Here is a 22,927-nt window from a genome sequence, read left to right on the forward strand (position 1 = left end):
AAATTGCGCTTGAGCACTTAAAATGATACTAAACCCAATTTTTTTATTTCATGATTCAGACAGAGCATGCACTTTTAAGCAACGTTCTAATTTACTCCTATTATCAATTTTTCTTCATTCTCTTGGTATCTTTATTTGAAAAAGCAAGAATGTAAGCTTAGGAGCCGGACCATTTTTGGTTCAGCACCTGGGTAGCGCTTACTGATTGGTGGCTACATTTCGAAAAATTGCATGCTCTATCTGAATCATGAATGATAAAATTGCCCATGATGCTTTGTGTTAAATATTTATCCATCCACTTGTAGTGACGTCATGTAAAAGGTAACATACACTGTGCTATTGATTGTGTTCCACTTTTAATCTCGCCTTTCTAGCTTTAATGTATAGTTACAATAACATTTTCTTAAGTTATCAATGTTTTAGTATCTTATGGGTGTCAGTTGATTGTCTGCAGGACATTAGGAATAGCGGACCTCATTTAAAAAAAAAAAAAAAAATAAGTCTGAAAAATCTTATGCAACTAAATAAATCCATAGGCATCATATAATTAATTTCCATTTAAGTTTTTTTGAATTTTAATAATAAATGGTAATAGGCTGCTGTTAAGAAAACTCCTGCTGTCCCTTCTTCCTCAGTAGTTCTTTGTTGATGTGAGGAACGACACCTGCAAAATCGAAGAAAGAATAGTTTAATTTGTGTTGTAGCAGTCTCATAACTATTTAGAAATAATATTAAAGACACCCATATGTTAAATTGCTTAAAAGTAATGTAGATATCTGTAAAAAGCTGCCTAGAAAGCACATGAAGACTTGAACAAAGGAGATATCACCAGCCCCAAAAATGCTACCACACAAGCTCCTCCCCAATGTGCAAGATCTCTCAATCAGATCTCAAATGAAGGAATCAAACAAATGCTATGAAGGAGCGCTAAAAAACCCCCAGTGGGGATAAATGGCAAAAGGTGGAGTCGGTAGGTATAACAGATGCGTCAGTAAAAAAGTAAACTAGGGTCGGATATGCGAAATTTAAAAATACAATTTAATTCAGAATCCTAAAAAACAGATGAGTGTATATATCACAGTAATTAAAAACACAATAATAAAAAACAATTGAACAATAAATTAAAACAATCGATTGAAACCATAAAATTCCTCTTATGATCTAAAAAAGGGGTCTATGCCAAACTCATTGTTGGTCAGCAGTCGCAGACGTTATAAGTAGCAATACAATGCGCTAAAACTGAGTGATGAATGCTAGGAATGATTAACAAAATTAAGTTGCGTTCATTGAATAATGCAATATCCTATATAAAACAAACTGTATTGTAAAATAGCTTATCAGCTGATTCAATATAGTGAATTGCACAGTATCCTATATAAACAACCTATATAGGTCAACCTCTATAAAATGTTCTTAATAAAACATCCTTTGTGTTACAAGAGTCCAAAAAATAATAATAATAATAATAATAATAATAATATGATCCAAATGTGAACGTGATTATCCAAATTAGTCCAATGGTGAGTCCAATAAGGTGTGAATTAATCCGTGTAAAATGGTGAAAAAATATAAAATATATTAAATATAAAAAATGAGTATAATAAAAATAAAAATATGTGATAACAAAAAGTGTCCGTGAACAAAAAATCAGGTGTACACCTAAAAAATGTTAAATAATGTCACTAAAAAATGTGTTCATTCTTGTGCTGTATAGAGTTCTTTGAGTGATCCCAAAATGAGTGGTATCCTAAAGTGAAAAAATGCCTTAAGGATGAAGTGCTTTAAAGATGTTTTTTCTCTAGAGATATTTCTCTTTCAAGTGAGGTTTTCTCAGAATGTAGATTATCGCCAGTGTCCTATAAAAAATAAACATACATAGTGCAATATTGCTACTATAAATAAGAGAAATAGGTATTAAACTTACCAATAAGCAAACTTTATATAAGGTCCACATATATTGAGTACCACAGTTTAACTAATGATTGAAAGTTACTCGATCTATACTTAGCTCCTTAGAATCTAGAGTACTATCAGAACTCTGGTGATTAACCTTGTATACTACCTTTAGCTTCATAAACAAGCCATATCAGCAAACCTTATGCTATGTTACAACAGCTGCAGCTAAAATCCAATGGTTTACCTACATTAGGAATAATTCAGAGAGCAAATAAATCAGAAATATACTGCAGCAAATTTTGATAATAGCCTGAATCTAGAATATCTAGACTTAGTGACAAATACACTGATGAGACCCATACAAAGGTGTTTATAAATATATGACGAATTCACTTATTCAGTGTTATTTATTAGCTAGCTGAAGAACGTTATCCAATACAAATCTTTTAAAAGAAAAAATATATATGTACTGCTAGTGAGATTTTGATATTAGCCTTATGGTGCAACAATAGTTATGTACTGCTAGTGAGATTTTGATATTAGCATTAGGGTGCAACAATAGTTAACTTATTACACCCTAAAAGGGGTTAACATTGTAAAAGCAACCAAAATACACCGAACCTCATATTCAAGTACATGGTATACCACAAGATACCATAATCACTACTCTACATAATCTGACATTTGTTTCAGTAAACTAACTGGAACTATGAATGTCCTAACAATCTTTTAGGTTAACTCCTACTTTTATTAGAAACGGATAACTCAGAGAGTTGGCAGAATTCTAGTCGAAATATATCTTAAGATTTATCTTATAGCAGCTACCTATTTGGTTTATTATAGCTCTATTTCATACTCCTATCAAAGTTGACTCATTCCTGGGTTTTTAAAGTATTATCTGTTCCATTTAATTTTAATATATAGTCCAATAAAAGTTATGTTTTAATTTAATTCACTGATCCGCATTCCTGAAACTCAGCAAACAATTCCATATTAGGGAATTAGAGTGCTAATCAAGTGTACATTCTTTTGGAGATGTCAATCCCCAATTTCTGTTCCCAGTCTAGTAGTACACAGCACCTAACAATGATACTATAAACACAATAAGTGGAATACAAGATTTTTATCTTCCACCTAATTTTATTATCATATAAGTATCAATAACTATATTCCTTATTTACAACCAGTGGTGCCATTGGGCCCTCTTCTCTCTTTTACCAATAAAAAGAACCTGAGCCGTAATACCAGTAGTGTCTATGCGTTTCGATCCCGGAGGACCTTTCTCTAGACTGATAACGGCTTATAGTTATCATACCTTAAATAAGGTGTCCCAACCAATTGATGTGCCTCTAAAGATCGCGCCGAAAAACTTGTGCCAAAAAAATTCAAATGGTACGTCAAAAGGCTAATGTGTGCCCCGGATATGTTACGCCAAAAGGCTAATATGTGCCCCGGATATAATACTCCGTCTCTGTCGGCATCCGCACAATGCCCCACCTGAAACCAAACTCCAGAATCCGTCGCAACCGTAGGAGGAATGAAACCGGAAGTGACGTCATATCCTGTTTCCGCACTTCCGGACTTTCGCTATCGGTTCATGGAGATGGTTTCCTGTTCGGCATAATGCGCTGAAAAGCAGAGACGGGATACGGTTGTTTATGAGCTAATTTGGGGCAGCGTATCTTAGACCCAGGTTCAGTAATATTGGGTTAATACCTTTACAAAAACAATTTAAGTGCTGGACAATAAAAGCACTTGTACAACTATGGATAATGTTTTTACATAATATACATAAAGTAAAATCGAATGTTAAAACAATGTTAATCCATGGTAATTGACATAAAAGAATAAAATAAAATAAAGAGAAAAAATATAAACCCATAAATAATATAATACCATAGAGTTATAAACGATGCTATAAAAAATGTAATCATATATAAAGTGAAACATTACATCTCCAACCAGGTACAATTTTGGAGATTATTTGAATGTCATAAAATTGTATAACATTTTATCAAATTTGTATATATAGATGAGTTGTAGTAAACATAACATCTCTAACCAGTTTATAATATTATAAATAAGTTGTTAGTAATTGGGACCATATTAATTCTGTATTATGATACCTAACCTTAAGTATAGATGGACTGGAGATAAGAATCGTAAATGGTGTCCATCTCAGAGAGATCCACTTATGGTCTGATTATTTGTATACCTTTTTACAGGATACCTATAGAAATTCTGTGGGGTGGATAGCATGAGGGATGTCATGTGAAAGCTGTCTGAAAGTTTTTCATAGCAGGTGGAATATCTCTGTGCTACTATTAAAGCCTTTTAGGAATATGCAGTCCAGATTGAAAATCCATTTAGATTCTACTTTCTGGAGCTGCTTTTCAAAATCCCCCCCCTCTCCAGTTCTTCCTAGGTTTGCTTATACCCATGTATCTGAGAGTTTTGCTGTTGCTGTTGTGGACTTCTTTAAAGTGTTTATATAGGGAGAAATCCTCTTTTCCCCATTTGATCTGGAGCAGATGCTCACGTATCCTATCTTTGAGTTTTCTAGATGTTTGCCCTATATATTTGAGTCCGCAGCCACAATCAATCAGATATGTAACACCAGTGTCTTGACATCTTATCATTTCTTTCATAACGAAAGATTCTTTTGTGACCTTTGATTTAAAAGTATGCGTTTTCTAACATGTTTACACGCTTTGCATGAATAGCATGGAAAGAAGCTTTTCAATTGTTTACCAAAGATGTCATTCGTTTTACTTTTAAAGGTCATAGGGATACTCGGTGCAATAATAGTTTTTAGATTTTTCGTTTTTCGAGAAAATGAACTTGGGAGATTCATTTAAGTTATTCCCAATAATATTATCCTCTTTGAGGAAGTGCCAGTGCTTTCTTATGATTCTTTCTATTAGGAATCTGTTCTCACTGTATTCAGTGATAAAAGGCACCTCTACAAGGGGTTACGTCTATCTACCCTATCTACAAAGTGTTACAGGCGCCAGATAACAAAAACACGACGGCTTATATAAGCACAAAATGGACTGAGATACTGGGAACACAAATAAATGGGTAGCAGGTTCAGGAGAGCATTTAAAGAGTAAGAAAAGCCACATTATCAATGGATCTTAGAGAAATGCATACTAGAATGCTCGAATTGGCCTACATTACTCCAAAACTCTATAGAAAATGGGAAGCTGAACACACTGGAAACTGTCCTAGATGCACGCAGACTCAGGCAGATTTAATGCACATGCTTTGGGCCTGCCCCAAGTTGACCAAGTTCTGGGGTATGACACACCACTGGCTGAAGACCTTAAACATCCCAATAGGCGCACTCAAACCTCCAATGATCGCATTACTAGACTGTCAAAGCCTAGATAGAAACACAACAGCATTTGTACACAATGTCATACCGCTAGCTAGGAAAATTATCTTTTGAAAATGGAGAGATAGCGAGCCGCCAACACTAACGCAATTGAAAAAAGAAATACTTACACAACTCTTGTATGAGCAAGTAGACACCTTGGGAGACATAGCCACACGTGCTGCCCGCTTTATGAAAAAATGGGGAGTGTATATTAAGTCTCTAGAAACCTCACAGCAAGTGAAGATACTATCACCTATACGCAACTCAGAATACATTCTAGAGGCCCAGGTTAGGGGCGAGTGGAGACTGGTTTTTGAATGATACAGTAGCTCTTTGGAACTTTGTAGGTAAAGATATCGGGAAGAGAATTTGACACCCTGGGGGGAGGAGCCGACTAGTTGATTGAGATGTATTTATAGAAAATGTGGGGGGACATGTGCGGACATATTTGAGTACAGGTTTTTCTTTCAACTACTATTCTTGTTTGGGGGTCTTTTAATACCTCATATCTAATGTTATGTACGTAACAATATGTATGTAAATGTATCTCACTGAATCTTTGTTTATCTTGAGAGAAGGTGTCTGTATCATGTCCTTTCCACAAAATAAATAAAGAATTAAAAAAAAAAAAAGCACCTCTATTGTTGTGCCCTCATCATGTTTTTTCTGCTTGTACTTCAACATAGATTCTCTGTCCATTACTTCAACCTCCTGTATTGTGTTGTCTATGATGTTCTCGTCATATCCCCTATCTAAAAACCTCTCTTTTAGAATTTTTGATTGTTCCTTCCATTTTTTCAATGTCGGAACAATTTTTCCTAATTCTCATGAGTTGGCCTTTTGGGATATTTGACTTCCATCTGTGATGGTGACAACTGGTTTGGTGAATGTAATTACTACAGTCAACTTCCTTGAAATATGTTGAAGTTGAGAGCCTTCCTTTCTCTACACTGATATTTAGATCTAAGAAATGGATGTTAATTTTACTTATTTCATATGTAAAATTTAGATTCATTATGTTGGTATTCATCACATTTATGGTGTATTTAAGGTCCTCAATGGATCCCTTCCACACTATAAGGATGTCATCTATGTACCTTTTATAGAGGACCAGGTCTGCACCTGCTGGGCAGGAGTCCCAGAATATGCTCTCCTATTTGCCCATGTACAAGTTGGCATAACTAGGCGCAAACCTGGTCCCCATGGCTGTTCCACATATTTGGTTGTAAAATTTCCCTCCATCATAGAAATAGTTATGTGTAAGGATGTAAAGAATGCCATCCAAAATGAAATCTCTCTGATCTGGACTCATTTCGCCATCTGTCTCCAAAAAATGTCTGACTGCTTCTATACCTAAATCGTGTGGAATACTCGTATAGAGAGCAGTTACATCGCAGGTAGCCAGGATGTAATCGTCCTACCATTCCAAATTATTCAGTATGTTCAGGATCTCAGTCGAGTCTCTTAAATAGGATGGGAGGTTCTTTACGTATTTTTGAATTCTCCTATCAATGTATTCGGATAGATTGCAAGTGATTGATCCAATGCATGATATTATAGGCCTCCCTGGAGGGTTTACCAACCTCTTATGTATTTTGGGGAGGTAATAGAATACAGGTATTCTAGGATGTTTAGTAGCTATATACCTGTATTCTTGATTGTTAAGTGTGCCTTTCCTTTTTGCGGACAAAAGCATGCAATCTAATTTTCTTTTAAAGACTTCTATAGGATCTTTGTCTAAAACTTTGTATGTTTCAGAATATCCCAGAATCCTGTTTGACTCGTTATTGGAATCTTCTTTGTTTAAGATCACAATACCTCTGCCTTTGTCGGCTGGTTTTACTATGATGTCTTTATTTTTCTCCAAACTATTAATAGTGTCTATTTGCGTTTTTGTCAGATTGTGATGAAATATTTCAAGATGTGTGTTATTTAGTTTCTTTATTTCATCACAGACTATGTTTTCAAATGTTTCAATATGTGGTCCTTTGTGTGTAGTTGGAAAAAAGGTGGATTTGGGTTTCAAGTCTCTATATGTTGACTTTTCCTGAGAGACGTCTCCTATCACCTTGGAAGTTGTATTACTACTATTGATCTGTTGGTGATTTAATTTTTCCAATGCAGATTTGCAAAAAATCTCTTTAGAGTCAGTTTCCTTACTAGCTGCTTTACATGTGTATAGGCCTGGAATTTATCCAGGCCTCTGGATGGAGCATATGATAGACCTAAAGATAAAACTTCAATATCTTTGGGATTTAAGTTGGTGTTACTCAAATTCTATATCCCTTTTTGTTTTTGGTCACTGGTAGAAGGGGTTATAGTGGATTCAATCTCTTGCTGTTCTTTGTGTTTATGTATATTCTTTCTATTCTTCCGCTGTATCTTTAACCCTGCTCTGCTACCTCTGTGTTTTTCTTTTTAAGACTGGGGATTCTTCTGTGTCCTGTATTCTGTTTTTCCTTTTTGATTGTTTGTTTCTGTCTATCAGTGCCAGGTTTCCTTCCCCTAAAAAATGGTGGTTGTTCTGACAATCTGTAATTTCTGATAGGGTGTTATTTGTCTGTCTTGGAGTTATAGGGATGGTGTTATTTATATCCTCATTATTTCTCAGATGTTCAAATCTGTTTGTAGTGGGTGTATGGGTATTCGCCCAGTGTTGTCTGGATCTTGTATTGTATGTATTTCTTTGGGGAAATCTTTCTGTTTTATCCTTGAAATGTACTTTATGGTACGTATTCCTATAACTCTGTCTATATCCATTGTCCATGGTATAGTCACCTCTACCTTCATATGATGGGAATTTGGTCTGGAATCTGTTACCCAAATGTGTTGGTGACCTACCCCTAAACCCTTCATCTCTTGTTGGATATTTCGGTGATCTGTCCCTATAGTACCCATGTCGAGATTGATTCTCATTGCTTTGGTAATGGTTCAGATGGTGATTTGGATAGTGTCTGTGTTGTGAGGGTTTATTATATGGGTATTGTACCTGATCCCAATTATCTGTATCCCGGGATCTATTATATCCTCTATACTCTTCCCTATTGTAATCCCTAGGGTGAGGTGGATCCTTATGGTACCTTTCCCTAAATCTTGGGTAGTGTCTTTCATAAACATTACTTTCATTATGATGTTGAAATTTGTTATTGTTATCATTGTTTATCCACTGTTTGTGTGGATTTCTATTTCTGTTCTATTTCCCATCTTTGCTTTTCAGCGCATTATGCCGAACAGGAAACCATCTCCATGAACCGATAGCGAAAGTCCGGAAGTGCGGAAACAGGATATGATGTCACTTCCGGTTTCATTCCTCCTACGGTTGCGATGGATTCTGGAGTTTGGTTTCAGGTGGGGCATTGGGCGGATGCCGACAGAGATGGAGTATTATATCCGGGGCACATATTAGCCTTTTGGCGTAACATATCCAGGGCACACATTAGCCTTTTGATGTACCATTTGAATATTTTTGGCGCAAGTTTTTCGGTGCGATCTTTAGAGGCGCATCAATTGGTTGGGACACCTTATTTAAGGTATGATTACTATAAGCCATTATCAGTCTTGAGAAAGGGCCTCCGGGATCGAAACGCGTAGACACTACTGGTATTACGGCTCAGGTTCTTTTTATTGGTAAGTTTAATACCTATTTCTCTTATTTATAGTAGCAATATTGCACTATGTATGTTTATTTTTTATAGGACACTGGCGATAATCTACATTCTGAGAAAACCTCACTTGAAAGAGAAATATCTCTAGAGAAAAAACATCTTTAAAGCACTTCATCCTTAAGGCATTTTTTCACTTTAGGATACCACTCATTTTGGGATCACTCAAAGAACTCTATACAGCACAAGAATGAACACATTTTTTAGTGAAATTATTTAACATTTTTTAGGTGTACACCTGATTTTTTGTTCACGGACACTTTTTGTTATCACATATTTTTATTTTTATTATACTCATTTTTTATATTTAATATATTTTATATGTTTTCACCATTTTACACGGATTAATTCACACCTTATTGGACTCACCATTGGACTAATTTGGATAATCACGTTCACATTTGGATCATATTATTATTATTATTTTTTTTTTGGACTCTTGTAACACAAAGGATGTTTTATTAAGAACATTTTATAGAGGTTGACCTATATAGGTTGTTTATATAGGATACTGTGCAATTCACTATATTGAATCAGCTGATAAGCTATTTTACAATACAGTTTGTTTTATATAGGATATTGCATTATTCAATGAACGCAACTTAATTTTGTTAATCATTCCTAGCATTCATCACTCAGTTTTAGCGCATTGTATTGCTACTTATAACGTCTGCGACTGCTGACCAACAATGAGTTTGGCATAGACCCCTTTTTTAGATCATAAGAGGAATTTTATGGTTTCAATCGATTGTTTTAATTTATTGTTCAATTGTTTTTTATTATTGTGTTTTTAATTACTGTGATATATACACTCATCTGTTTTTTAGGATTCTGAATTAAATTGTATTTTTAAATTTCGCATATCCGACCCTAGTTTACTTTTTTACTGACGCATCTGTTATACCTACCGACTCCACCTTTTGCCATTTATCCCCACTGGGGGTTTTTTAGCGCTCTTTCATAGCATTTGTTAGAAAGCACATGAACCCCTCTATTTAGAAAAAAAACATTTTTTGTCTCAAAACTCCTTCCACTCTTCAGAGTAAGTGCTCTTTGAGCAGTTATTCTTCAGCTACTCTTTTTACTGTCATCTGGATGGTGAAAAACCCAATAAGCATCATCAGTGCCGAGTTACACTTTGATCTTTACTGCGTCTTGTGGGATTTCACTGTAATCTTGCAAGATTTTATAGTAAATGTCATTAAACCAAGGTAGAAATTAAAGTGACTTTGCCTGCACATGCCAGATGCACACTCCCTGGCAAGTCCCAGGACGACTAGTTTCCAAATTGGATGCTTAAAGGGACACTGAACCCAATTTTATTCTTTCGTGATTCAGATAGAGCATGTAATTTTAAGCAACTTTCTAATTTACTCCTATTATAATTTTTTCTTCGTTCTCTTGATTCTCTTTATTTTTAAAAAAAGGCATTTAAGCTTTTTTTGGTTCAGTCCCTGGACAGCACTTTTTTTTATTGGTGGATGAATTTATCCACCAATCAACAAGAACAACCCAGGTTGTTCACCAAAAATGGGCCAGCATCTAAACTTACATTCTTGCATTTCAAATAAAGATACCAAGAGAATGAAGAAAATTTGATAATAAGAGTAAATCAGAAAGTTGCTTAACATGTCATGCTCTATCTGGATCACGAAAGAAAAAAAATTGGATTCAGTGTCCCTTTAAAGTTCATTTTCAGTAGGATATGACTATTGAGGACATTTTGAGGTAAAATATCTTCTTTTTTTACATAGAGATGTTCAGGTGATATTTTTTAGCCAGCAGTTTGTTTTTTATACTGAGGTTAAATAACAAAAAATTCTGGCAAGTTATACTTGATGAAACACGCATTTACACATAATGATACAAACAGCCTCAAATGTAGTTCCAGATCATCACTGCAGGAGTTCCCCCTTTTAATCAGCTTTTTACAGATATGCTGCATCACTTTAGATTAACATAGCTTGTAAAATAAAAAATAAATGAAATATAAGACACAAATAAAAATGAAAAACATACCTCCACCTGCAATGGTAGCCTTGATGAAAGAGGCCATCTCCTTGTCTCCTTTGATGGCTAGCAGTATATGGTGAGGAGTAATTCTTTTTACCTTAAATTGTTTGCAGACATTCCCAGACAGTTCCAGTACCTGAGAATCAAGAAAGAGAGTGTAATTGGGGCACTACAAAGAATAATCATCTTCTAGAAAATCAATAAATATTTAACATTTTAAGAAAATATAAAGCAGCAGTAAGGAATCTACAGATGTCTTCTAATTTTATATAATGACTCCCTACCTCAGCCGTAAGATATTCTAAAATGGCAGAACTGTAAACTGCAGCTGTAGCAAAAACTCTACCATTGGTCCTTATGCGATTCTTTAAGTATCTGTGGATACGGCCCACTGGGAACTGCAAAGTAAGTACACAACGTTTTATTGATATTATTAACAGGTATTTGTAGAGCGCCGACAGATTCTTCAGCGCTTGATACACTTTATTTACAGCATTTTCTAGTCTATGACCCATATCTATGTTATATTTGAGACAATTTGTCTACTTCGACTAAAGATACATGATTACCTTATGTAAATTAAACATTCTCACCAAAATTAAAGGGGAATGCTAGTATTAAAATAAAATGTTTTTTTTTATTTTTATACACATAAACTTGTGAGTTGGAACTTTCCCATGCAGTTCTTTAAAAAACATGAAACTCAAAATGAGACTGATGATTTATGTTTTAAAAGACCTTGCAATTTTAAGACATGTTTAAATGAATGTATCTATTATCAAATTTAATTTGTTCTCTTGGTATCCTTTGTTGAAAAGCACAAGTACATATGCTTTGGGCAATACTGGGAGCTAGCTGGTTATTGGTGGCTGCACACATATGCATCGTGTAGTGCATTGCTGCTCTGTAGCTGAATTTAACTATGTGTTTAATCCTTTTGAAGGGGTTAAACACATAGTTATATACAAGCGACAGTGAAATAATAAAATGATCTAACATATTACAGATTTTTTTAGCTTTTATATCTCTTTAAAGTGAATGTAAATTTTGATGCTAAAGTGCCCGGTTTTTAAAACTTCGATTAAAAACAGGGGCACTTTAATTCATAAAAATTTTCATTTCACTCCTGTTGTGAAAAAAAACGTACCTTTTAATCTTCATAGCAGCTCCAGCTTCCTCCACCTGTTTCAAAGCCTCTTCCTGGGTCTAAAATGAGGCATCGGCTTCCTCCAATCACAGCAGTGAATCAGACACTGAATCCCCCGGGGGGGAAGCTGTGATTGGAGAATGACCTATCAATCATTTCTGACATCAGAAATGGCTTGTGAGACCGGAGAAAGCTGGAGCTGCTGTGAAGTTTAAAAGGTAAGTTTTTTGTCACAACAGGAGTGAAATGTAAATTTTTATGAATTAAAGTGCCCCTGTTTTTAATCAAATTTTTAAAAACCGGGCACTTTAGCATCAAAATTTACATTCACTTTAATAACACAAATACGGGGACATTTTTCACTTAAAAAGGACCTAAACCCTCAGACAACACTTTTCCACTAATTACCAAGTACCCCAAAATGTTTGTAGTATTCACAAAACACACTGCAATGACCTCCCACCATAGGAAACAAGATCATCAGATACAATCACTATTATCAATCAATAAACATTAGCCAAAACCATAACCCAACAAACACACATGTCCCCTATACTGATAATGTACCTTAAAAGCGCACAGACAAATCTCTATGGTGATGGAGCGCAGCAGGAGAACTGTACACATGCTACGTATTAGCATCACTACACACTAATCTAAGGAATTAACATGCAGGCCGTTCAGCTTGTGATAGATTCACCAAACTCACCAAATTATTTGTCATTAATCATGCACGTTTGATTTTTACATCACAACATTTAGAAATTAATGATGCAGATAGTTATTTTGTGCTGTTTTTTGGGAGGTAACATTTTCGAGCCTCTGGAGTATTAAAGGGACAGTATACACCCATTTTAATATAACTGCATGTAATAGACACTACTACAAAGAATAATATGCACAGATACTGATCTAAAAATCCAGTATAAAACTGTTTAATAACTTACTTAGAAGCTCCAAGTTTAGCTCTGTTGAATAGGTTAGCTGTAAAACCCACTAAAAGTGGGCGTATAACAAAAAAAACAGATACTCCCCCTTCCTCTGCATATGAAAAGACCCTTTACAGAAACAGGAGCAAGCTGGAGTAGGTGTACGTCAGTATACTTTAAAACTTTGGGGCTTGGTTAGGAGTCTGAAAATCAGGGCAATGTTATTTAAAAATAAGCAAAACAATACATTTATTTAAAAAAAAGCTGTATAGGCTATATAAATGCATGATCTGCAAAACATTTATGCAAAGAAAAATCTAGTGTATAATGTCCCTTTAACAGCAGAAGGATTGTGATCACTGGGGGGAAAAAAACTGCTAATACCGGCTGACATTCAGTAATCATCTGCTGAAAACAAGCACAGGATTGTTGTAATATAATAGACCATTTTAAACTTAAAGGGACACTCAAGTAAAAATTAAACTTTTATGATTCAAATAGAGCACAACATTTTAAACAACTTTCCAATTAACTTCCATTATCTAAATGTGCACAATCTTTTTATATGAACACTTTCTGAGACACCAGGGGCGCGATCACATACAGCGCAGGTTTCGGCGCAAGCGTGGGAACCTGCGCCACCCGTAATTTCATCTCGCACATCGGGGTAGTACATATACTGCGCCGTTAGATGCTAAAATGGCGTAAGTAGGACAAACTGGCGATCTTCTGAAATGTGCGCAAATACACATTTTAGTCGCCGCAAGTAACTTACGCCAGTATTTTGTCCACGGAAAGTGTCAATAAAGAGTAGTTTTATGCAAATTAGGCTAACACTCGTATAAATGAACCGCAATTTCAAATATAAATGCGACACGTAATTACGCTATTCAAAATTCATATATAAACCCATGCGCAGCCGCCATTTTCTTCAGTGTATTTGGATTGTTCTTTGAGCTACAGCACACTACACTGAAGTGGAGGATTAGTCAGAGTAGAGAGAGAGGCGCAAACAGAGGAGTTAGTTAGGTCGCATTGTTGTTTGATTAAGCTTGTACACTTACACATATTTTTACATATTGCACACATTTTGCATACATACATATACAAATACACCACACTTTTTTTTCTAACACCTCACACATTTTATTTCAATTTCACAGTGTGATAGGCTGAGTGTTTGGTTGTGATTGTGTGTGATTGAACTGGGAGTGAGTGTGAGTGTGTGTAGTGTGATTTAGTGTGAGGATGGCACAGAGAGGTAGGGAGGAGGGGAGAGGAGTGGCAGGGAGAGGAGTATTGGAGAGGACAGGAGGAGCAGTGGGGTCCCCGTCAGGGAGTAAGTGGAGTGGGGAGAGGGAGAGCTAGAAGGGATGATGGGAGGGGAGATGCCCGAGAGCCCCAGAGAGCAGGCACATCTAGGAGAGGGACAGAGGGTGCACATGTGGACAGAAGGGGGGAGGAGGGAGAGGATAGGGAGGAACCCACACCAGGGACATCACAGGGAGGAAGCCAGGTGTCCATGGAGGATGAGAGGCTGAGATGTCCCAACTTCTCTTTTGAGGAAAATGTTGCCCTAGTCCAGGCCATCATGGACAATTACAGTGCCCTCTTCGGGCAGGAGAAGGGCAAAGGCATTGCCAAAAGGAGAAAAATGGCATGGTTGGCGGTAGAGGATGTGTCAGGGTTTTTCCCTGTTGTGTTTGCCATGTGCTGCCGGCAGCCATTTTACTCACCTCTCTTCCTGACTTGGTGCATTGTGGGGGATGCTGCTCACTTCCTGCACTTCCTTTTATGGCCAGACTGTTGTGCATCATCCATGTGAGACAGGATGCAGTCTCAGAATTGTGATGTCATCATTTATTATTTAAAGGGTCTCTGTTCAGTATGCTTTGCCTTTGCGTTGTCTGAGACCTGTTTGTGAGAGTTCCTGTGTATTACCTGGCTGCCTGACGTCCTTCCTGGTTCCTGATCCCTGGCTTGTTCCTGTCTCTGCTGTTTTCCTTGTTCCTGATTCCGGCTCGTCTGACTATTCGTTTTGGCTCCTGACTCGGCTCGTCTGACTACCAGCTCTGGTTTTGACTCCTGGCTTGTTATTTGACTTGTGGACATTTTATAATTTTTTGCTATTAATAAAGGTGTGATTATTTTTGCACTTCTCGTCTCAGTCGGATTCCTGGCACCCTGACAGGATGCCGTCAACAGTGTGGCCCCACAGAGGAGGACTGTTGAGGGCCTGAAAAAGCGGTGGAATGACTGCAAGAGGCGGGTCAAAGAAAATATGGAGCAGGAAGCTATGCACCAGAGGGGAACAGGCGGTGGTCCATCCCTGGATATTGAGTATAACACCTGGCAGGAGATGATACGCAGGTCCCTGAGTATCACAGCAGTCCGTGGACTTCCAGGGGCTCGTGACTCAGGGGCTGCAAACACAGCACATCATGCTGGTGAGTAACATCACACACACCAGTATTATATGTATTTGATATATAACATCCTTTAATATCACACATTCATGTACACAATGAGAAGCATGGAATTTGGCCTACTAACAAAAACATCTACAATTATATTTGACATTAATGCTACTTAACACAATGCAATTCATGATATGAGGTGTAATAGTGCAATACTAACATGTCTCAGATTAACACAGGACACATGTTATAGAGTTTGACATGAGAATCAGTATAGGCCCTAGCATGTATCAATGTATATTGTATGCCCATGTGGACATATATCTGACTTTACTAATCCATCTCATCCTTTGACTCCTTCACAGAACCTCCTGTCACAAGGATACAAACATCCATGCCACCACCATCACCACCCTTCAGGCAACCACAAGAACAGTATTCTCCCACTCATGAGCATGGTTGGATGGCTTCAGTTGAGGACCCGGGAGTGATGCCACCATCATTGCCATATGACCCCTGGCAAGATTCCTGGCCAGAGGAATATCCTCCCTTTGGCTTTGAGGAGGAGCCAAGACAGCCACAAAGGGTCCATGCTTTTACCCCCCCCACAACACAATCTCATGGCAGTCAGGGATTTTACCCACAGACAATGTCACAGGAAGTTCCAATTGGACAGGCTGAGTGGTCACACACTCGTCATCAGTGGGACTATCAACCAACCATACGAGCTCCACCATCCTCAGCAATTGGACGAGCTCCACCATCCTCAGCAATTGGATGAGCTCCACCATCCTCAGCAATTGGACGAGATCCACCATTGGCAGATGGAAATAGAGCAGAGTCTACAGCTGCACCTCAAGAACCATCAGATCCAGGTGACCCTGCCCCACATGAACCATCAGTTGAAGCTGGCCCTGCCCCACATGAACCATCAGTTGAAGCTGGCTGTGCCCCACATGAACCAGCAGTTGAAGCTGGCCCTGTCCCACATGAACCAGCAGTTGAAGCAGGCCCTGCAACTCAAGCAACAGCAGATGCAGGTGACCCTGCCCCACAAGCACCTAGAAGCCCTGCTGCTCAAGAGCCTGTGGATGCATTGTATTCACCCCTGGGTGAGGAATACATTGCACTCCAGAGGAGGCTCATAACAAGCATGGAGAACAAACAAAGAGGCCAAGAGAGGTTCTTCAGGAACCATGAAAGGTTCATCAGGAGCCAAGAGAGGAGACAACAACGTAGCATAGAGCTACAGAGGGACATGGCAGCATCGTTAAGTGCAAGTGTTCATAACCAATCACAGATGATGCAAATTCTGTCTGATATGCAGATGCAAATGGACAATAGATGGAGAGAACAAAATCTACTCTTGGGTGTGTTGGTTGAGCACTTTACACACCAGCAGGACACTGCCTCCAGCCTATCATCTGTTGCCAGCACACCAGCAGAAACGGCAGAAGCTTCTCAAACCAGGAGAACAAGGCAATCCACTACAGTTACCTTAGCTCCCTCATCCAAGAAGCCAAAAAATAAATAAATATTCTTATAGTTCACCATAAATCTTGTCCTCTGTTATTTACCATATAATTGTCATCCACATCCATGTGAGGTGTGTTTTAGTACACTGATATTGATAAAACATATAATAAGACCTGTGTGGAAATGGCAAAAAAAAAGGTAATATTATCATGTTTATGACATATATTCTTGTACTATAACTCATATCCACAATAGTTGTTTATGAAGGGTACATATAGTAATATTCACTTCTAAAATGTAAATCATTGTATCTCACATTCAATATAAATTGACACATTGGTATATATAGTAGTGATGTTACTGATAGGGTGGGCATTATCAGGTGTTTTAAGGCTGCAGGTGAGAGGGTGTGTTGTCTGTGATTGGTTTGACACAATTGCAAAGAGGCAGCCTTCAAGAAGGTCTTAGAAATTATCATATGAGCCATCCTAGGTTTTGCTTTCAACTAAGAATAACAAGAAAACAGAGCAAGTGTTAGGATTAAATCTGAAAGTAGTTTGAAATAACATGCCCTATTTAAAACAAGATGGTTTTCTTTGGACTTGACTGTCCCTTTATATATTTTGGCATCAATGCCAAGCTGTGTTAGCATTATAATAAGGTGAAGGTAATACAATTATGATTTCCCATTGTTCTCTCCTCCAAGTATTGTTGATTGTTTTGAGAAGAAATTTAAAGTAAATAAGCAAGTATATGTCCACAATGTGATAAAGTGATGAGATCTGATTCTACCTACAAGCTCAATCCATTTGATTATGTTGTGGCTTCAAACTATTTCAAATACACAAATAAACCTTAAAACACCAATATTATAGTATACTGTCCCTTTAATCTTGAGATGCTGCTTAAATGTATGTGTTTGTTAAGGCTTCCAGGGAGTTACGTTGCTTTTTTAGTCAGTGCAAGGGTTGCTGCGCCTGCAATATGTGGCGAGATGAGAATGGAGCAGATTTGAATTCTGCACACATAAGTCCTTACGCTGCATATTGAATACCAAATTGCGCGGCTGTTCTATGTTAGTCTATGGGTAAAAAAAATACGTCCGAAGGGTGAAATATACGCGCGTAACTTGTATGCTACGCCGTCTTTGTAATACCAAAATCGCGTAAAATCTGGCGGCAGAGGATTTTGCGAGCGACGCTGCATATGTAATGGAGGCCCAGATCCTACTTAGCATCGGCAAGATTCACAGGATATCCGTACATGCATTTTGTGATTGGCAGATTTCTGTCACATGATGCATTAAGAAGGAAAATGTTACTAACTGACATTAGTCAGAAAAAAATCTGCTACTCATTCAAACAGTGTTTTTGTATTATCCATTTATTATGCATTAATTGATTATGTTATTCCACTGTGTTAAGTGGTCCCTTAAAGTAGCCAAAGTAGGCAATGTGAAGCCAGTATTATGGTTCATTATAGAATTGTGAATAATTGATGCATAATATAGCACATTTTAAACTTGATGAGTAAACAACTTGTAATTACAAGACATTTGTGTTATGTTGTCATAGAATAACACATCAGCCAAGTCTAAACATTGTTAAAACAAATTAACATCCGTTTTACTGCAGTTATTTATCAATAGCCAAACTCCACCCACCATATGTCGTGTTTGTTAAAGCCAATCTGGGCTTTAGTCTCCAAAAAACAAGGCTAGCCAGAGTCATAAAGTTATTATAAAGTATGTTGTTGTGCAGTCGTTATTTGATAAATCCAATTGGGGAGAGATATGGAGCAGAGTTAGCCTTGACAAGTCAGCAGGGTGCATTTTAAGTTCTGAGAATTAGAAATTGCTCAATTTTCAGAGGTTAATTACATGAAAACGGGGCAAAATAAATAATGAACATATATTGCAAAGTTGTTTCATTATGCATAACTAAACATTTTATATAAAATCCCAAGGTATTAACTGTCCCTTTAAGGATTTTGAGAATGAAAGGCGGATTATTTTATGATAGCGTGAACTGTATATGAATTATGTGCAAAGCCAGTAAATGACATCAGCATGTCTGGTCCTTACCAGCAGTCCGGCTCGTTTAGAGTGTGATACAGGCTTCCTTCTGCTTTTGACAACTTTTCTCCCAGTCTGGGAAAAAACAAACAAACAAATGTTTGAACCTAAATTAGTCTTTTTTTTTTTTTTTAAATCATTTTAGATTTTCAAGTACTGATAATTTTAATGCAATATTATGTCCTAATAAATGAATGAAGCCAATATTGACTACCAATTACATCGCAAGAGATACAAATGTGAATGGATCTTCACGATTAGTTAAAGGGACAGTAGAGTCAATTTTTTTCTTTTATGATTCAGACAGAGCATGCATTTTTTTACAACTTTTCAATGCATTTCTGTTACCAAATTTGCTTTGTTCTCTTGGTATCTTTTATTGAAGAGTAAAACTAGGTAGGCTCATAAGAGCTCTGTGCACGTGTCTTTAGTAGTCTATGTCAGCAGTGTTTTGCAATAATATTTGTAGCTTTGTTATACAATGTTGCAAAACACTGCTGACATAGAGTACTAAAGACACGTGCACACTCCTGAGTTCTAATGAGCTTACCTAGTTTTACACTTCAGTAAAAGATACCAAGAGAATGAAGCAAATATGATAACAGAAGTAAATTGGAAAGTTGTTTAAAATTACATGCTCTGTCTGAATCATAAAAGAAATTTTTTGACTTTACTGTCTCTTTAAGCAAAATAAATAAGTAGCATTGATAAACTTGTGTAAGCCGTATTAAAGGTAATTAGACCAATCTACAATATCTAAAATATATATGAAATTCATTTATAACTAACAAGTTTGCTAAACTGTTTGGTGACTTCAATTTAATTTGAATTACAACAAAGATCATATTGTAAAATAAACAGAATAGATTTTTGATCATTATGGGTTTTGTAAAGCATGGTACATAAAATTGTTTCTTATGACTGTTTTTAATATGTAAGATAAATTGTACAGTATAAACTGCCATAATAGTTGAAAAATGACATGGTCCAATTCATTAAGACTGTCAACCCTACACTTCTGTGCGTTATCTCCCGCAATGGGGTTAATCACACAGTAGAAGTACCACTCGGGAACAGCAGTGCTAGTTGCAAATCTGAGTCGTGAGACTAGCGCTGCTGATTGGATCAGCATTGGGTTCTGCTTGAGACCAGCAATGTTCTGTATGTCACGAGCTGCACTTCTACTATGAATTAGTGTAGGGTTGATAGTCTTAAAATTACATCCTATAACAAATTACAGCATGTCATTTTTTTTTTACTATTTATGGCCCTTTAACCTGGAAGAAACGTATTACCTAGGAAAGGACAGTTTTTGAAAAAACATTTTCATTGTGTCTCTATGATAGATATATAATTGATCAATACTAATTATTTATGCAATATTGTTTGCAATTTGTTTTGTATAAGTTGTATTTTTAAAAACATAATAATAATAATAATAATAACAAAACATAATAATGATAATACATGGTTCATGGCATCTCAGCAATTGTAAGTAATTAATATTATTATTATTATTATTATTATTGGTTATTTGTAGAGCGCCAACAGATTCTGCAGCGCTAGAATACTAAATGGGAAGAGATATAAGGTTATTGAGGAGAAAAATAGATCACTTCAAGAGCTCTGAAGCTTTAAACGAAGAATACTATATATGACACTCATGGAAACTATATATGACACACATAGATTTTTTTTCTGCACATACCTGTGGTCTTGCAATTCTGGGCAATAGTGAAGTAGATCTCATTGCCCATTCCCAGATGCCCTTTAAGTAACTCATGCTGAATTAAGAATCAGATAGTTATTTAGTGCAGGTAAATCAGGTTGTGTCTAGATGACCATCTGAGGTTGCTATGGGCTTAGCACAAGGCTATGACCTAACGATCCCTATGACATCACTCATTCTAGCTCTGTGAGCAACAGGCTGAGAGAGAAACAGCTCATATGCTCATGAAAGACTAAAGCTTAAAGGGACAGTAGAAGGACATGCAATTTAAAACAACTTTCCAATTTACTTTTATAATCAATTTGGCTTTGTTCCCTTGGTATTCTTTATTGAAAGCTAAACCTAGGCAGGCTCATATTGTGAGGAGATTATTGTGTGTGGAACTCAGAATGCAGGAACAGATACACAGAATAATGAAAGTCTTTTTAAAAGCTTTACTGATTGCTAAGAAAAAGAACAGTTGGTAGTTCAAATTGAAGATCACAGAAACAGCAAGTTTGAACATAGGCCCAATGCAGAGCACTAAAGTCCAATACAAAGTTCAGAATACTTCAGTAGGTTGCAGTAACAAAGTCCATATAGATAACATTGTGCTCACTCCCGTGGAATTATTTATGAATCAGCATTGATTGGCTAAAATGCAAGCTTGTCAAAAGAACTGAAATAAGGAGACGGTCTGCAGAGGCTTAGATACAAAGTAATCACGAAGGTAAAAAGTGCATTAATATAATAGTGTTGGTTATGCAAAATTGGGGAATGGGTAATAAAGGAATAAATCCAACATGTAGTCCATGGTATGCGCTCTGGATCCAAACACCGCCCCCACTCCTCATACAGTGTGCTCCGTGTTACACAGAAAAAGTCCCTTCGGGAAAAAAGCTCCTTACTTCGGGTGCCCAATAAAAGAAAGCCTCACCAACACCTCCAAGAACAGAACTACCAAGTAACAAAAGATATCCTCGCTTGGACTCCTGCTTTTCTTCTGAGTGTGAAGATATATTTTGTTACTTGGTAATAAAGGGATTATCTATCTTTTTAAACAATAACAATTCTGGAGTAGACCTTTAAGAGCCCAGGAAAACAACACACAATTCACAATACTTATCTCATACATTGTTTTTGGGATACAATAAGTATATATGTCAAAACCTTAAACATCACACAATAATTCTATTCTTTTCTATTTCCTTGAAAATTCTGACTGTGATGGTTGATCATAATCTATCACTTAAAAGTGATGTAGTATAATAATGAAAAGCTGACTACAAAATATCACCTCAACATCTCTATGTAAAAAGGCAGATATCTAGCATGTGCTGCACAGTCACTTACTGTCAGGAATAGTATATAATATAATACTTGATAAGATCTCAACTGCAGAACTTGAGTATTACTATAACCAAGAATAGTGTATGTATCACTTCTGATTGAAATGCTATTTATGAGTGAAGTAGCAAAAAGGCAAAAGTGTAAAAATTAATACTTAGGCCTCTAGTTATTAAGGTCTGGCGGACCTGCCTTGCTGAATACGGCGAGCAATACGCTCGCCGTATTCAGCATTGCACCAGCAGCTCACAAGAGCTGCTGGTGCAATGCCGCCCCCTGCATACTCGCGGCCAATAGGCCGCCAGCAGGGGGTGTTAATCAACCCGATCGTACTTGATCGGGTTGATTTCCGGCGATGTCTGTCCGCCTGCTCTGAGCAGGCGGACAGGTTATGGTGCAGCGGTCTTTGTGACCACTGCTTCATAACTGCTGTTTCTGGCGAGCCTGCAAGCTCGCCAGAAACACGGGGCATCAAGCTCCAATCGGAGCTTGATAAATATGCCCCTTAGTATGCTGTAGATAACATATTTAAGCTGCATTTAACCAGACTATAATAAATTCATACAACTCCACGAACTTGAACCGCTCCAAGATCCTGTATAGGCTGAAGACGCCACCAGAAATGTTGGGGAATGATGAGGGTGTGAAGCTCAGGGGGTGCACGCCGCAATAGTGGCCGGGTTCCGCCGCAGAAAAACCAAAATTGAAAAGTAGATAAAATGGCTGCACACTGCAGGGTTGTCAAAGTTAAAAGATAACTTTAATGAATACACTAGTAAAAACATAGTACAGAGAGGCAGCAGAGATGAATATCCTTATATGTTTCGTGCCTGCATTTGGCACGTAATCATAGAAATTTCTATGTTCATCTCTGCTGCC

The 22,927-nt window shown here is 37.0% G+C and overlaps 1 protein-coding gene across 1 annotated transcript in view; it reads right to left on the minus strand.

Annotated features, from left to right (window-relative positions):
• Positions 1-547: 547 nt before the first annotated feature.
• LOC128664570 (histone H2A.V-like) overlaps positions 548-22,927 on the minus strand; it is a 145,346-nt gene continuing 122,966 nt past the window's right edge. The window contains exons 4-7 of the mRNA XM_053719388.1: positions 19,003-19,068; positions 11,235-11,348; positions 10,957-11,086; positions 548-664 (exon numbers count right to left, since the gene is read on the minus strand). Coding sequence (XP_053575363.1) covers positions 603-664; positions 10,957-11,086; positions 11,235-11,348; positions 19,003-19,068 — 372 coding nt within the window. The 3' untranslated portion in view covers positions 548-602. The remainder of the gene's footprint in view (positions 665-10,956; positions 11,087-11,234; positions 11,349-19,002; positions 19,069-22,927) is intronic.

This window comes from Bombina bombina, chromosome 6, assembly GCF_027579735.1.
Source record: "Bombina bombina isolate aBomBom1 chromosome 6, aBomBom1.pri, whole genome shotgun sequence".
NCBI classification, from domain to species: domain Eukaryota; kingdom Metazoa; phylum Chordata; class Amphibia; order Anura; family Bombinatoridae; genus Bombina; species Bombina bombina.